At 48.1% G+C, this 16875-nt stretch overlaps 1 protein-coding gene across 1 annotated transcript; it reads right to left on the reverse strand.

The window, feature by feature from the left end:
- Positions 1-387: 387 nt before the first annotated feature.
- Positions 388-14994, reverse strand: LOC311121455 (cilia- and flagella-associated protein 410-like). Its single transcript, XM_084195949.1, has 7 exons — positions 14592-14994; positions 14465-14483; positions 13222-13268; positions 9407-9636; positions 9068-9248; positions 8898-8988; positions 388-2937 (listed from the first exon to the last, which is right to left on the reverse strand). The coding sequence occupies exons 1-7, from the start codon at positions 14666-14668 to the stop codon at positions 2683-2685; spliced, it is 900 nt and encodes a 299-aa protein (XP_084052075.1). The 5' UTR covers positions 14669-14994; the 3' UTR covers positions 388-2682.
- Positions 14995-16875: the final 1881 nt, after the last annotated feature.

Raw genomic sequence — 16875 nt, forward strand, 5'->3', positions numbered from 1 at the left:
TGTAACGCTCATTCCTTCAACGATAAACGCGAATCCGACCATCACCCCTGGTGAGACAAAACCGCGACTCGTCAGTGAAGAGCACTTTTTGCCAGTCCTGTCTGGTCCAGCGACGGTGGGTTTGTGCCCATAGGCGACGTTGTTGCCAGTGATGTCTGGTGAGGACCTGCCTTACAACAGGTCTACAAGCCCTCAGTCCAGCCTCTCTCAGCCTATTGTGGACAGTCAGCACTGATGGGGGGATTGTGCGTTCCTGGTGTAACTCGGGCAGTTGTTGTTGCCATCCTGTACCTGTCCCGCAGGTGTGATGTTTGGACGTACCGATCCTGTGCAGGTGTTGTTACACGTGGTCTACCACTGCGAGGACGATCAACTGTCCGTCCTGTCTCCCTGTAGCGCTGTCTTAGGTGTCTCACAGTACGGACATTGCAATTTATTGCCCTGGCCACATCTGCAGTCCTCATGCCTCCTTGCAGCATGCCTAAGGCACGTTCACGCAGTTGAGCAGGGACCCTGGGCATCTTTCTTTTGGTGTTTTTCAGTCAGTAGAAAGGCCTCTTTAGTGTCCTAAGTTTTCATAACTGTGACCTTAATTGCCTACCGTCTGTAAGCTGTTAGTGTCTTAACGACCGTTCCACAGGTGCATGTTCATTAATTGTTTATGGTTCATTTAACAAGCATGGGAAACAGTGTTTAAACCCTTTACAATGAAGATCTGTGAAGTTATTTGGATTTTTACAAATTATCTTTCAAAGACAGGGTCCTGAAAAAGGGACATTTCTGATGTACTGAGACCGGTTGAAAGTACTGCCAAATTCTCTAAAACGATGTTGATGGCGGCTTATGGTAGAAAAATGAACATTAAATTCTCTGGCAACAGCTCTGGTGGACATTCCTGCAGTCAGCATGCCAAATGCACGCTCCCTCAAAACTTGAGACATCTGTAGCATTGTGTTGTGGGACAAAACTGCACATTTTAGTGGCCTTTTATTGTCCCCAGCACAAGGTGCACCTGTGTAATGATCATGCTTTTTAATCAGTTTCTTGATATGCCACACCTGTCAGGTAGATGGATTATCTTGGCAAAGGAGAAATGCTCACTAGCAGGGATGTAAACAAATTTATGCACAACATTTGAGAGAAATAATTTTATTGCATATGGACATTTTTTATTTCAGCTCATGAAACATGGGACTAACACTTTACATGTTGCGTTTATATATATATTTTTGTTCAGTGTATGTAAACTGTTGTATGTATTATGTCAACTCTTCAATAAATAAATAAAAATACATTTACATCATTTCAGTGTTTCTCTTTATTTACAAAAAGCAGTTAGCAAAAACACTAATTCACTCTGATTAAGAAAAGGCAGACAGAATACAAGCTGGTAGAGAAATAGATAGCAACGTGCTAGCAGAGAATAGATAGCAACGTGCTAGCAGAGAATAGATAGCAACGTGCTAGCAGACAATAGATAGCAACGTGCTAGCAGAGAATAGATAGCAACATGCTAGCAGAGAAATAGATAGCAACGTGCTAGCAGAGAAATAGATAGCAACGTGCTAGCAGAGAATAGATAGCAACGTGCTAGCAGAGAAATAGATAGCAACGTGCTAGCAGAGAATAGATAGCAACGTGCTAGCAGAGAATAGATAGCAACGTGCTAGCAGAGAATAGATAGCAACGTGCTAGCAGAGAATAGATAGCAACGTGCTAGCAGAGAATAGATAGCAACGTGCTAGCAGAGAATAGATAGCAACGTGCTAGCAGAGAATAGATAGCAACGTGCTAGCAGAGAATAGATAGCAACGTGCTAGCAGAGAATAGATAGCAACGTGCTAGCAGAGAATAGATAGCAACGTGCTAGCAGAGAATAGATAGCAACGTGCTAGCAGAGAATAGATAGCAACGTGCTAGCAGAGAAATAGATAGCAACGTGCTAGCAGAGAAATAGATAGCAACGTGCTAGCAGAGAATGATAGCAACATGCTAGCAGAGAATAGATAGCAACGTGCTAGCAGAGAATAGATAGCAACGTGCTAGCAGAGAATAGATAGCAACGTGCTAGCAGAGAATAGATAGCAACGTGCTAGCAGAGAATAGATAGCAACGTGCTAGCAGAGAAATAGATAGCAACGTGCTAGCAGAGAAATAGATAGCAACGTGCTAGCAGAGAAATAGATAGCAACGTGCTAGCAGAGAATAGATAGCAACGTGCTAGCAGAGAATAGATAGCAACGTGCTAGCAGAGAAATAGATAGCAACGTGCTAGCAGAGAAATAGATAGCAACGTGCTAGCAGAGAATAGATAGCAACATGCTAGCAGAGAATAGATAGCAACAAAGATTAGCTGCAACTTCTCCCTTCAGGCTCCTTGGGCTGTCCCAACAATACTGAAGCGTGTGTGTACTAAGGTTGGGTGTGTGTGTGTGTGTGTGTGTGTGTGTGTGTGTGTGGTGAGCCCGGAGTAGGGTGAAGACCCTAGACGCTGACCTTCGGTCTGTTTTGCATTTCCCCCAGTAATGGTTAGGGTTGGGATTGGGGAAGGGGAAGCTGGATCTGTCCCTAGGGGGAGCATGTCTCCCTCTGGTCGCTGACCACAAACGTGACTTGTGTGTCTACCTCAGTGTTGTGTGATTGTGTGTTAGTGTTAAGTCGATAGGTGTGTGTGTGTGTGTGTCAGCCCTCGACGTCGGGCGTTCTCTCCCTGCAGATTGTCAGTGTGTGTGTGTCGATGGTTCTATCTCCCTGCAGTGTGTGTGTGTCAGTGGTTGTCTCTCCCTGTAGTGTGTGTGTAAGCTCAGGTTGTGTGTGTGTAAGCTTGAGGTGTGTGTGTGCTCGGAGCTGTCTGTTTTGGGTTGCCGTGTGAACGATGCGTAGCTCCTCCTCCTCCAGATCTTCCAACAGCATCAGCACTGCCTCCAGAGTGTGGGACTGGAAACACACACGAAGCCACAGACCAATCACCACACAGTATGGATGGATGGAAGACCCAATCACCACATAGTATGGATGGAAGACCCAATCACCACATAGTATGAATGGAAGACCCAATCACCACACAGTATGGATGGAAGACCCAATCACCACACAGTATGGATGGAAGACCCAATCACCACACAGTATGGATGGAAGACCCAATCACCACATAGTATGAATGGAAGACCCAATCACCACATAGTATGGATGGAAGACCCAATCACCACACAGTATGGATGGAAGACCCAATCACCACACAGTATGGATGGAAGACCCAATCACCACATAGTATGGATGGAAGACCCAATCACCACACAGTTAGTGTCTGGATGGTAGAGGAGTGTCTGGATGGTAGAGGAGTGTCTGGATGGTAGAGCAGTGTCTGGATGGTAGAGGAGTGTCTGGATGGTAGAGGAGTGTCTGGATGGTAGAGCAGTGTCTGGATGGTAGAGCAGTGTCTGGATGGTAGAGGAGTGTCTGGATGGTAGAGGAGTGTCTGGATGGTAGAGGAGTGTAGTAGAGGAGTGTCTGGATGGTAGAGCAGTGTCTGGATAGTAGAGGAGTGTCTGGATGGTAGAGCAGTGTCTGGATAGTAGAGGAGTGTCTGGATGGTAGAGGAGTGTCTGGATAGTAGAGTCTGGATGGTAGAGGAGTGTCTGGATGGTAGAGCAGTGTCTGGATGGTAGAGGAGTGTCTGGATAGTAGAGGAGTGTAGTAGAGGAGTGTCTGGATGGTAGAGGAGTGTCTGGATGGTAGAGCAGTGTCTGGATAGTAGAGGAGTGTAGTAGAGGAGTGTCTGGATGGTAGAGGAGTGTCTGGATGGTAGAGCAGTGTCTGGATAGTAGAGGAGTGTAGTAGAGGAGTGTCTGGATGGTAGAGGAGTGTCTGGATGGTAGAGGAGTGTCTGGATGGTAGAGGAGTGTCTGGATGGTAGAGGAGTGTCTGGATGGTAGAGGAGTGTCTGGATGGTAGAGGAGTGTCTGGATAGTAGAGGAGTGTCTGGATGGTAGAGGAGTGTCTGGATGGTAGAGGAGTGTCTGGATAGTAGAGGAGTGTAGTAGAGGAGTGTCTGGATGGTAGAGGAGTGTCTGGATGGTAGAGGAGTGTCTGGATAGTAGAGGAGTGTAGTAGAGGAGTGTCTGGATGGTAGAGGAGTGTCTGGATGGTAGAGCAGTGTCTGGATGGTAGAGGAGTGTCTGGATAGTAGAGGAGTGTCTGGATGGTAGAGGAGTGTCTGGATGGTAGAGGAGTGTCTGGATGGTAGAGCAGTGTCTGGATGGTAGAGCAGTGTCTGGATAGTAGAGGAGTGTCTGGATGGTAGAGGAGTGTCTGGATAGTAGAGGAGTGTAGTAGAGGAGTGTCTGGATGGTAGAGGAGTGTCTGGATGGTAGAGGAGTGTCTGGATGGTAGAGGAGTGTAGTAGAGGAGTGTCTGGATAGTAGAGGAGTGTCTGGATAGTAGAGGAGTGTCTGGATGGTAGAGGAGTGTCTGGATAGTAGAGGAGTGTCTGGATAGTAGAGGAGTGTCTGGACGGTAGTGGAGTGTCTTGATGGTAGAGGAGTGTCTGGATGGTAGAGGAGTGTCTGGATGGTAGAGGAGTGTAGTAGAGGAGTGTCTGGATGGTAGAGGAGTGTCTGGATGGTAGAGGAGTGTCTGGATGGTAGAGGAGTGTCTGGATGGTAGAGGAGTGTCTGGATGGTAGAGGAGTGTAGTAGAGGAGTGTCTGGATAGTAGAGGAGTGTCTGGATAGTAGAGGAGTGTCTGGATGGTAGAGGAGTGTCTGGATAGTAGAGCAGTGTCTGGATGGTAGAGGAGTGTCTGGATGGTAGAGGAGTGGCTGGATGGTAGAGGAGTGTCTGGATGGTAGAGGAGTGTAGTAGAGGAGTGTCTGGATTGTAGAGGAGTGTCTGGATGGTAGAGGAGTGTCTGGATGGTAGAGGAGTGTCTGGATAGTAGAGGAGTGTCTGGATAGTAGAGGAGTGTCTGGATGGTAGAGGAGTGTAGTAGAGGAGTGTCTGGATGGTAGAGGAGTGTCTGGATAGTAGAGGAGTGTCTGGATAGTAGAGGAGTGTCTGGACGGTAGTGGAGTGTCTTGATGGTAGAGGAGTGTCTGGATGGTAGAGGAGTGTCTGGATGGTAGAGGAGTGTAGTAGAGGAGTGTCTGGATGGTAGAGGAGTGTCTGGATGGTAGAGGAGTGTCTGGATGGTAGAGGAGTGTCTGGATGGTAGAGGAGTGTCTGGATGGTAGAGGAGTGTCTGGATGGTAGAGGAGTGTCTGGATGGTAGAGGAGTGTCTGGATGGTAGAGGAGTGTAGTAGAGGAGTGTCTGGATGGTAGAGGAGTGTCTGGATAGTAGAGGAGTGTCTGGATAGTAGAGGAGTGTCTGGACGGTAGTGGAGTGTCTTGATGGTAGAGGAGTGTCTGGATGGTAGAGGAGTGTCTGGATGGTAGAGGAGTGTAGTAGAGGAGTGTCTGGATGGTAGAGGAGTGTCTGGATGGTAGAGGAGTGTCTGGATGGTAGAGGAGTGTCTGGATGGTAGAGGAGTGTCTGGATGGTAGAGGAGTGTCTGGATGGTAGAGGAGTGTAGTAGAGGAGTGTCTGGATAGTAGAGGAGTGTCTGGATGGTAGAGGAGTGTCTGGATGGTAGAGGAGTGTCTGGATAATAGAGCAGTGTCTGGATGGTAGAGGAGTGTCTGGATGGTAGAGGAGTGGCTGGATGGTAGAGGAGTGGCTGGATAGTAGAGGAGTGTTTGGATGGTAGAGGAGTGTCTGGATAGTAGAGGAGTGTCTGGATGGTAGAGGAGTGTCTGGATGGTAGAGGAGTGTCTGGATGGTAGAGGAGTGTAGTAGAGGAGTGTCTGGATGGTAGAGGAGTGTAGTAGAGGAGTGTCTGGATGGTAGAGGAGTGTCTGGATGGTAGAGGAGTGTAGTAGAGGAGTGTCTGGATGGTAGAGGAGTGTCTGGATAGTAGAGGAGTGTCTGGATGGTAGAGGAGTGTCTGGATAGTAGAGGAGTGTCTGGATGGTAGAGGAGTGTAGTAGAGGAGTGTCTGGATGGTAGAGGAGTGTCTGGATGGTAGAGGAGTGTCTGGATGGTAGAGGAGTGTCTGGTTGGTAGAGGAGTGTCTGGATGGTAGAGGAGTGTAGTAGAGGAGTGTCTGGATGGTAGAGGAGTGTCTGGATAGTAGAGGAGTGTCTGGTTAGTAGAGGAGTGTCTGGATGGTAGAGGAGTGTCTGGATGGTAGAGGAGTGTCTGGATGGTAGAGGAGTGTAGTAGAGGAGTGTCTGGATGGTAGAGGAGTGTCTGGATGGTAGAGGAGTGTCTGGATGGTAGAGGAGTGTCTGGATGGTAGAGGAGTGTCTGGATGGTAGAGGAGTGTCTGGATGGTAGAGGAGTGTCTGGATGGTAGAGGAGTGTCTGGATGGTAGAGGAGTGTCTGGATGGTAGAGGAGTGTCTGGATGGTAGAGGAGTGTCTGGATGGTAGAGGAGTGTCTGGATAGTAGAGGAGTGTCTGGATAGTAGAGGCGTGTCTGGATGGTAGAGGAGTGTATGGATGGTAGAGGAGTGTAGTAGAGGAGTATCTGGATAGTAGAGGAGTGTCTGGATAGTAGAGGAGTGTCTGGATTGTAGAGGAGTGTCTGGATTGTAGAGGAGTGTCTGGATTGTAGAGGAGTGTCTGGATGGTAGAGGAGTGTCTGGATGGTAGAGGAGTGTCTGGATGGTAGAGGAGTGTCTGGATAGTAGAGGAGTGTCTGGATGGTAGAGGAGTGTAGTAGAGGAGTGTCTGGATGGTAGAGGAGTGTCTGGATAGTAGAGGAGTGTCTGGACGGTAGTGGAGTGTCTGGATGGTAGAGGAGTGTCTGGATGGTAGAGGAGTGTCTGGATGGTAGAGGAGTGTAGTAGAGGAGTGTCTGGATAGTTGGTAGAGGAGTGTCTGGATGGTAGAGGAGTGTCTGGATGGTAGAGGAGTGTCTGGATGGTAGAGGAGTGTCTGGATGGTAGAGGAGTGTCTGGATGGTAGAGGAGTGTCTGGATGGTAGAGGAGTGTAGTAGAGGAGTGTCTGGATGGTAGAGGAGTGTCTGGATAGTAGAGGAGTGTCTGGATGGTAGAGGAGTGTCTGGATGGTAGAGGAGTGTAGTAGAGGAGTGTCTGGATAGTAGAGGAGTGTATGGATGGTAGAGGAGTGTCTGGATGGTAGAGGAGTGTCTGGATGGTAGAGGAGTGTCTGGATGGTAGAGGAGTGTCTGGATGGTAGAGGAGTGTCTGGATAGTAGAGGAGTGTCTGGATGGTAGAGGAGTGTCTGGATGGTAGAGGAGTGTCTGGATAGTAGAGGAGTGTAGTAGAGGAGTGTCTGGAAGGTAGAGGAGTGTAGTAGAGGAGTGTCTGGATGGTAGAGGAGTGTCTGGATAGTAGAGGAGTGTCTGGACGGTAGTGGAGTGTCTGGATGGTAGAGGAGTGTCTGGATGGTAGAGGAGTGTCTGGATGGTAGAGGAGTGTAGTAGAGGAGTGTCTGGATAGTTGGTAGAGGAGTGTCTGGATGGTAGAGGAGTGTCTGGATGGTAGAGGAGTGTCTGGATGGTAGAGGAGTGTCTGGATGGTAGAGGAGTGTCTGGATGGTAGAGGAGTGTCTGGATGGTAGAGGAGTGTAGTAGAGGAGTGTCTGGATGGTAGAGGAGTGTCTGGATAGTAGAGGAGTGTCTGGATGGTAGAGGAGTGTCTGGATGGTAGAGGAGTGTAGTAGAGGAGTGTCTGGATAGTAGAGGAGTGTATGGATGGTAGAGGAGTGTCTGGATGGTAGAGGAGTGTCTGGATGGTAGAGGAGTGTCTGGATGGTAGAGGAGTGTCTGGATGGTAGAGGAGTGTCTGGATAGTAGAGGAGTGTCTGGATGGTAGAGGAGTGTCTGGATGGTAGAGGAGTGTCTGGATAGTAGAGGAGTGTAGTAGAGGAGTGTCTGGAAGGTAGAGGAGTGTAGTAGAGGAGTGTCTGGATGGTAGAGGAGTGTCTGGATAGTAGAGGAGTGTTTGGATGGTAGAGGAGTGTCTGGATAGTAGAGGAGTGTCTGGATGGTAGAGGAGTGTCTGGATGGTAGAGGAGTGTCTGGATGGTAGAGGAGTGTAGTAGAGGAGTGTCTGGATGGTAGAGGAGTGTAGTAGAGGAGTGTCTGGATGGTAGAGGAGTGTCTGGATGGTAGAGGAGTGTAGTAGAGGAGTGTCTGGATGGTAGAGGAGTGTCTGGATAGTAGAGGAGTGTCTGGATGGTAGAGGAGTGTCTGGATAGTAGAGGAGTGTCTGGATGGTAGAGGAGTGTAGTAGAGGAGTGTCTGGATGGTAGAGGAGTGTCTGGATGGTAGAGGAGTGTCTGGATGGTAGAGGAGTGTCTGGTTGGTAGAGGAGTGTCTGGATGGTAGAGGAGTGTAGTAGAGGAGTGTCTGGATGGTAGAGGAGTGTCTGGATAGTAGAGGAGTGTCTGGATAGTAGAGGAGTGTCTGGATGGTAGAGGAGTGTCTGGATGGTAGAGGAGTGTCTGGATAGTAGAGGAGTGTCTGGATGGTAGAGGAGTGTCTGGATAGTAGAGGAGTGTCTGGATGGTAGAGGAGTGTCTGGATGGTAGAGGAGTGTCTGGTTGGTAGAGGAGTGTCTGGATAGTAGAGGAGTGTCTGGATGGTAGAGGAGTGTCTGGATGGTAGAGGAGTGTCTGGATGGTAGAGGAGTGTCTGGATGGTAGAGGAGTGTCTGGATGGTAGAGGAGTGTCTGGATGGTAGAGGAGTGTCTGGTTGGTAGAGGAGTGTCTGGATGGTAGAGGAGTGTCTGGTTGGTAGAGGAGTGTCTGGATAGTAGAGGAGTGTCTGGATGGTAGAGGAGTGTCTGGATGGTAGAGGAGTGTCTGGATAGTAGAGGAGTGTCTGTTACCTTCCTAGCTGCAGGTCGAGGTGATTGGGAGGAGAGGGAGGGGAACTTGTCCCTAGGAATAGGCTTCATCCCCAACTGCTCCCGGATCTTACTGTAGATGGTTAGGAGACAGGGTTAGGGTTAATGGGGTGTGTGTGTGTGTTTGTACGTTTAAAGGGAGCGGGTCTTACTTGGTCTCCTCCATACTGTAGTTGAGGGGGTCGTTCTCTGACTCCGCCTCTGTCTGTCCATTGGTGGAGCTGATGTTCTCTGGCTGGCCACTGGTCGAGAACTGGTTCTGGGCGGCGGCAGGGGGTGTGGTTATCTCCTCTCCCTCCTTTCGAGCGAGAGCAAGCTCCTCCTCTGTCACCACTGGACACACACACACACACACACACACGTCACTTCACACACAGTAGCAACGGCCCAAAACACCAAATGGAGCCCTATGGTTATGCTGTAGGATATAAGTCCTAGCAGCATCCTTCCCCAAAACACAAACATCATTGTCCCAGCTGAAGATCACTGACCCTGGTTGTCCAGTTTGTGTAGGTGTGGCAGGCTTCGCAGCACGTTGAGACGGTATTGGCTGGGGTCTGTTCCGCAGCAGGGGTTCTCAGCCAACCAGAGCACTCGTAGGCGTGTGAGGGGGCGGAGATGGGAGAGCTCTGAGAGAGAAGGGATGAGGTTCCGTCTGAGGTACAACTCACTCAGACACACACACCCCGACAGAGATGACAGGGACAAGATGGAGTTCACACTGGAGAGAGAGAGGACCTGGTTAATGCAGGTCAAAGTTGATTTATCATATGCACAGCATACAACGTAGTGTACACAGTACAACTAAACCTGCTCTCCTCTCAAACAGCGCACAGTGTGTGTGTGTAGGGCCGTGGCGGTCATGACATTCTGTCAGCCGGTGATTGGTCAAGCAAATAACTGGTGGTCTCATGGTAATTGACCGTTAATTAGTCTAAATGAGAAGAGCAGAATAGCATCCTCTGAGTTGTCCTTATGTTAGGTCCTGATCTGGCTATGCCTTATGGCTGTGGGCTACACTAGTTCATTTAGCAGACAAGATTAGCTTAGAATTCCGTGGCTTTATTTTATATTATTTTATAGTATGAAGAATACAATTGAACAAAGCTGAATAAAATAGAAAGGATATTTTCTCCAAATGATTTGAGGAAGTGCGCACATGCGGCTATTCTGTGTTGAGCGGTTAACAAAGAAACAGGTCCTCCTATATGCTTAATTTAGTTATTTATGTAACTTTAGTTGTTCTATATGTTTCGATTTTTAATACATTATATGGCTGCATGATGCGACTAATGATGATTTGAAAAAAGTTGCATGAAAGGCATGAGCTCTGCTAAGTTTTTTGCGCAGGCTGCACACACTTCATCAGTCTCTCATTCACAATTTGACAAGCACTTGATAATGCCTCCAATTTCCCGGCGGCATCCCCTTTGTGTGGCCGTAATGCCCCCTAAAAATATCCATGCCTTTTGCGGCCAGTGGCTGTTGTGCCCTTGGGCTGAATATAATAATTATAATTCCCTTCTCCCGGCTGCATGCCGAAGCACCTCTCACTCACATGGCTCTCCATCACGTGATCGGGTCTTTCTCACACGCTACAAGTGAACACAGACACAACTGCGTGCGTCCTTATCCAATTCCGAGGCAGATATTGAAGATATTGGAAGAACTGTCCACATTTACTTTTCGTCAGCCAACAAGCTGAGTCGGCCTAACGAACAGCAAAAGCACTAGCCAATGTCAATCTACTATCCCCATAGTACAAAAGTCGACCTGTTCTATTCTGTGAGAGAAATAAATATTCCAAACATAGTCTGGGACAGTTGTGGGATGCAATAGAGCCCAAATTAATACAACCACTAGCATCAAAAAAACATTTTTTACGCAATGTGGCTGACCCAACAAATCAGAACGTTTAGTTTAAAATGTTTATAAACTATTAGGCAATTTCTTCACATTATAAGCTCAGCAATGCGCACACGGCAGTAGGCTATAAGCGGGAATGTTCCATTAGCGGGAAAAACACCATTATCAAAAGTGACCGCAAATGCAATTATGCATGTAATGCTTTTATTATAAATGTGCATTTTTATGGTGAAAATTATCTTCCCCAAACTTTAAACTCACGCGCTGTGTATGTATGCCAGTTAGGCTCTAAACCCCTTGTAAAGCAGATTAATGTGCTTCATTTTAAGAAGTTATTTGGCCACTTTAGTTGTAAAACAAACCTTATCAAAACATATAGGACTATGGGCTAGGCTACATGAGGTGTGCGACTATGATTCTAAAAAGTTGGCAAAAAAAGGCTTTGTTTCTTGCCTTAAGCTGGGTATCATTCACAAGTGATAATATATAATTCACAAGCGACAGGCTAATATTGTCACCCATCAGACTATTCTTGATTTAATCTTTACATATACTAAATAATACATGTGTGACATTTGTTTTGATTTAGAATGGACCATTATCATGCACCTGTCTCGAAACAGGGGCAGGGGAAAGAAATACATGAAAGAAATACATCTATGCACTTAAATAGCGAATGGAGGACGCTTTTCCCATGATTCATTTTCATGCCAGCCGGGTAGGCTATACTCCTGTTGTAAAGAGAAGCAATGTGCTTAATATTAGGAAAGTTGAGAAATAAATATAGTATGCCTAGCCAATAGAAAGCTGATGGGATCCTCCTCTTTTTAATAGAGGCCATCACTCTGTTTCCTCCCGCTACTCCATAGCCTATAGAAAGCTGATGGGATCCTCCTCTTTTTAAGAGGCCATCACTCTGTTTCCTCCCGCTACTCCATAGCCAATAGAAAGCTGATGGGATCCTCCTCTTTTTAATAGAGGCCATCACTCTGTTTCCTCCCGCTACTCCATAGCCTATAGAAAGCTGATGGGATCCTCCTCTTTTTAATAGAGGCCATCACTCTGTTTCCTCCCGCTACTCCATAGCCTCCAATTCTACAGCTGCACCATCGATCGAGAGCATCCTGACTGGTTGCATCACCGCCTGGTATGGCAACTGCTTGGCCTCTGACCGCAAGGCACTACAGAGGATAGTGCGTACGGCCCAGTACATCACTGGGGCAAAGCTCCCTGCCATCCAGGACCTCTATACCAGGCGGTGTCAGAGGAAGGCCCTCAAAATTGTCAAAGACTCCAGTCACCCTAGTCATAGACTGTTCTCTCTGCTACCGCACGGCAAGCGGTACCGGAGTGCCAAGTCTAGGTCCAAAAGACTTCTCAACAGCTTCTACCCCCAAGCCATAAGACTCCTGAACAGCTAATCATGGCTACCCGGACTATTTGCACTGCCCCCCCACCCCATCCTTTTTACGCTGCTGCTACTCTGTTAAGTATTTATGCATAGTCACTTTAACTCTACCCACATGTACATATTGCCTCAACTGCCTCAACTGGCCGGTGCCCCCGCACATTGACTATGCAACGGTACCCCCCTGTATATATAGCCTCCCTACTGTCACTTTATTCTATTGTATATATAGCCTCCCTACTGTCACTTTATTTTTTACTTCTGCTCTTTTTTTTTTTCTCAACACTTTTTTGTTGTTGTTTTATTCTTACTTTTTTGTTTAAAATAAATGCACTGTTGGTTAAGGGCTGTAAGTAAGCATTTCACTGTAATGTCTGCACCTGTTGTATTCGGCGCATGTGACCAATAAAATTTGATTTGATTTGATTTGATTTGATTATAGAAAGCTGATGGGATCCTCCTCTTTTTAATAGAGGCCATCACTCTGTTTCCTCCCGCTACTCCATAGCCTATAGAAATATTGCACACCATGAGCTCATGGGCTCTCATGAAGTGTTTGAGTAGATTTTCGATTACATTTGCATTGATGTCAGTGATTAGAGGGACAATAGAGTGCTGAGTACCAGGCAGTTAGCAAGTTTGGTAGGCTACTAATGACCAGCAGCAGCATCAGTAATAATAATAATAATATGCCATTTAGCAGACGCTTTTATCCAAAGCGACTTACAGTCATGCGTGCATACATTTTTGTGTATGGGTGGTCCCGGGGATCGAACCCACTACCTTGGCGTTACAAGCGCCGTGCTCTACCAGCTGAGCTACAGAGAAGCCTAATTACCGTGACTAAACGGTCACATGGAAAAACTATTTTTTTACATTTTAGTCATTTAGCAGATGCTCTTATCCAGAGCGACTTACAGTTAGTGAGTGCACACATTTTTCATACTGTCATCATGACTCATGACCGCTGGTGTGGCGGTAATACGGTCACCATAACAGCCCTGTGTGTGTGTGGGTGTGTAGATAGCGAACCTGAGAGTCAGGACCTCAATGTGGGGTATCTGGGTAAAGATGGAGATCTAGAGAGAGAGAGAGAGAGGAGGGAGGAGAGAGAGAAGGGAGGGAGAAGGGAGGAAGAGAAGAGAAGGGAGGAAGGGAGGGACGTAGGGAAGAGAAGGGAGGGCAGAGAAGAGAAGGGAGGGAGGAAGGGAAGAGGAGGGAGGGAGGGAGGGAGGGAGGGAGGGAAGAGGAGGGAGGGAGGGAAGAGAAGGGAGGGAGGAAGGGAAGAGAAGGGAGGGAGGAAGGGAAGAGAAGGGAGGGAAGAGAAGGGAGGGAAGAGAAGGGAGGGAGGGAGGGAAGAGAAGGGAGGGAGGGAGGGAAGAGAAGGGAGGGAGGGAGGGAAGGAAGGGAGGGAGGGAGGGAAGAGAAGGAAGGGAGGGAGGGAGGGAAGAGAAGGAAGGGAGGGAGGGAAGAGAAGGAAGGGAGGGAGGGAAAAGAAGGGAGGGAGGGAGGGAAAAGAAGGGAGGGAGGGAGGGAAAAGAAGGGAGGGAGGGAGGGAAAAGAAGGGAGGGAGGGAGGGAGGGAAGAGGAGGGAGGGAGGGAGGGAAGAGAAGGGAGGGAGGGAAGAGAAGGGAGGGAGGGAGGGAAGAGAAGGGAGGGAGGGAGGGAGGGAGGGAAGAGAAGGGAGGGAGGGAGGGAGGGAAGAGAAGGGAGGGAGGGAAGAGAAGGGAGGGAGGGAGGGAGGGAAGAGAAGGGAGGGAGGGAGGGAGGGAAGAGAAGGGAGGGAGGGAGGGAGGGAAGAGAAGGGAGGGAGGGAGGGAGGGAAGAGAAGGGAGGGAGGGAAGAGAAGGGAGGGAGGGAGGAAGGGAGGGAGGGAGGGAGGGAGGGAAGAGAAGGGAGGGAGGGAGGGAGGGAGGGAGGGAGGGAAGAGAAGGGAGGGAGGGAGGGAGGGAAGAGAAGGGAGGGAGGGAGGGAGGGAAGAGAAGGGAGGGAGGGAGGGAGGGAAGAGAAGGGAGGGAGGGAGGGAGGGAGGGAAGAGAAGGGAGGGAGGGAGGGAAGAGAAGGGAGGGAGGGAGGGAAGAGAAGGGAGGGAGGGAAGAGAAGGGAGGGAGGGAGGGAGGGAAGAGAAGAGAGGGAAGAGAACTTTAGAGTTGAGACAAAGCTAATGAGTTAGCTAGCTAGCTAACCACTTAAACTGGGAATTTTTTATTATTTTCTGTCAACCCAGAACAGCAAAAAACAAACATAGAAATTGAGAATACACAATCATACTCACGTCTGTCAAGTTGCAGCCCCTGAAAGAGAAAACATTGGACACATTAGAGAAATGGGGACTGTCAGCTAGCTAGCATCCAATAGTTGCATATCGGCTAGTTAGCTAACCCATCTGTCCTCCCACCTACCAGCAGTTGAGTTTCTTGACACTGTCCAGATCCGAGGCCTTGGCTTTGGCCAGGACCAACTTCCGTGTTAGCTTCATACTGCAGACGTGTTGTGGGTGATTTGTACTAGTCTCTAATATCCAATTATCGATCAAAACTAAAGTATCGTGGCAATGCAGCTCCCATCAGATCATGTATAGCTACATAGCTAGCTTAGCACACCTGCAGGACCAGCAACGCCTATGTTTATGTACCCTGGGCGGGCTCCCGTGGCGTCTGTAGTTACCGAGTTACCCGCTGTTACCATCCGGTTAACCATTTCCATGCACACTCACACAACAGATGGATAGGTGTCAATTATAACAGACACTTTGGAGGAGATGGGAAACGCCGTTGAACTCGTCAATGCGTCGTCAGTGGCCGCGCGGTGCATTCTGGGCGATTCTCGGACAAGCTCAAAAACCCAACAGTAGTATGAATTCCGTCAACAAGAAGTACAACATTACAAATATTTTCCGAGATGTGAGATAATTAATTTGTTTTTCTGTAAAATCGTATAGCTTTGGAATCGTGACATTACGTGTTTTCGAGGAAAATAGGCAGGTTTCTCGACTAATGACGCGTTCACGTGCTAGTCGGAACTAGGCGACTCGGACATTTCTGATTTGCTAATGGTTGTAGTTATACTTGTGCCGCGTTCAACCAGTTAGCATGTCGGGAAAAATGTGAGTTTCCTGGTTCTGACCAGCACGTCAACGCGGCATCATACCCTGACTTTGAGAAGGAATTGCATAACGATTAGCTTAGCAACCGCGTGACGCCGCATGACAACATGAACGCAAATAGTCGACAGTCTGCTGGGTGGTGCATTATAATATGTTTAGAAACTCTGTGGTTATTAGTGATGGGTCATGCGCACAAGCATCGGCTCTGAGAGCCGGCTCTTTGTAGTGAATCAGAAGAGCCGGCTCGCATCGAGTGAGAGCCGGCTCCCAGTTTTTTGCCCATTCGCTGCTTAGGTTTCACTTTCACAGAGGTCTGTTATGATTGGCCAGCATGGCGACCAGCATGCGGCATTCACGTGAGAATTAAGGATGTGTAAACAGAGAGGGGGCGGGGCAGACACACCACTTGACTCCACTGCAAGTGAAGAGAGAGACAGAGCGGACTGAGGAGCGTGTGTGCGTCTTGCATTGTCGTGTCGTTTAACTATGAGTGACACTAGAAAGCGAAGCAGCATCTGGCTGCAGTTTAAAGATATTGGGAACAAGAAAGCAGAGTGCCTTCACTGCAAAACGAAGGTCACTATAAGAGCAGGTTCCACCACAAACCTGCATAGACATACAAGAACTGTCCATCCTACAGTGCAGTTAGAGGAGAGAGGGCAAGCCAGCTCACCATCTACTGATCCTGGTGTGTCTCATACCAGAACAACAGCTGCTGTAACGTCTACTGCCATCCCCATGCGTGCAAGTATAACCTCTCCTACTGCAACTCAAAGCAAAATAAGTCAGTTTTTACCTAAACTGATGACCCCAGCCAAACAGCACAGTAATAAGAAGATACCTAAACATGATACTCGATCCCCATCCCCCTCATCCATTGTGAGGACAAATGATGATAATGAAAGATGAAAACTTGCCAAAGCCCTAAATCCCACATACACTCTACCCAGTAGAAAACACTTTCCCACAATGATCCCAAAACTATATGACACAGAACGTGCATTATGGCAAGAAAGGGTGACAAAAGCTCCATCAGTTTGCCTGACAACTGACTGCTGGACCTCCAGAACAACCTGCTCTTTCATGTCTGTCACTTGCCACTTTATTGAAGATTACAAGATGACATCTTGCCTTCTGGACTGCTTCGAGTTCACCGACAGACACACTGCAGAAAACTTGGCAGTGGAGCTACTAAGAGTGGCAAAAGAGTGGCAAGTAGAGGACAAAGTGGTGTGCTGTGTGAGTGATAATGCTGCAAACATCACCAAAGCCATAAAAGTTTTGAAGTGGACCCATCACCCATGTCTGGCGCATACACTAAACCTGGTGGTTAGAGATGCTCTGAAGGTGATCAAAACAACCGTGGATAAGGTGAAGGCTGTTGTGGAGTTTTTCCACAAAAGCACAGTAGCAGCACAGAAGCTAAAGTCCACACAGCGCCAAATGGGGATTCCTGAACTGAGGCCCAAACAAGAGTGTGCCACCAGGTGGAACTCAACATTTGATATGTTGAAACGAATGCTTGAAATAAAAGATGCCATCATCTCCACCCTGGCCCTCATCAACGCATCTATTGAGCC

Source organism: Coregonus lavaretus (genome assembly GCF_964263955.1).
Source record: "Coregonus lavaretus genome assembly, contig: HAP1_SCAFFOLD_694, whole genome shotgun sequence".
NCBI lineage: Eukaryota > Metazoa > Chordata > Actinopteri > Salmoniformes > Salmonidae > Coregonus > Coregonus lavaretus.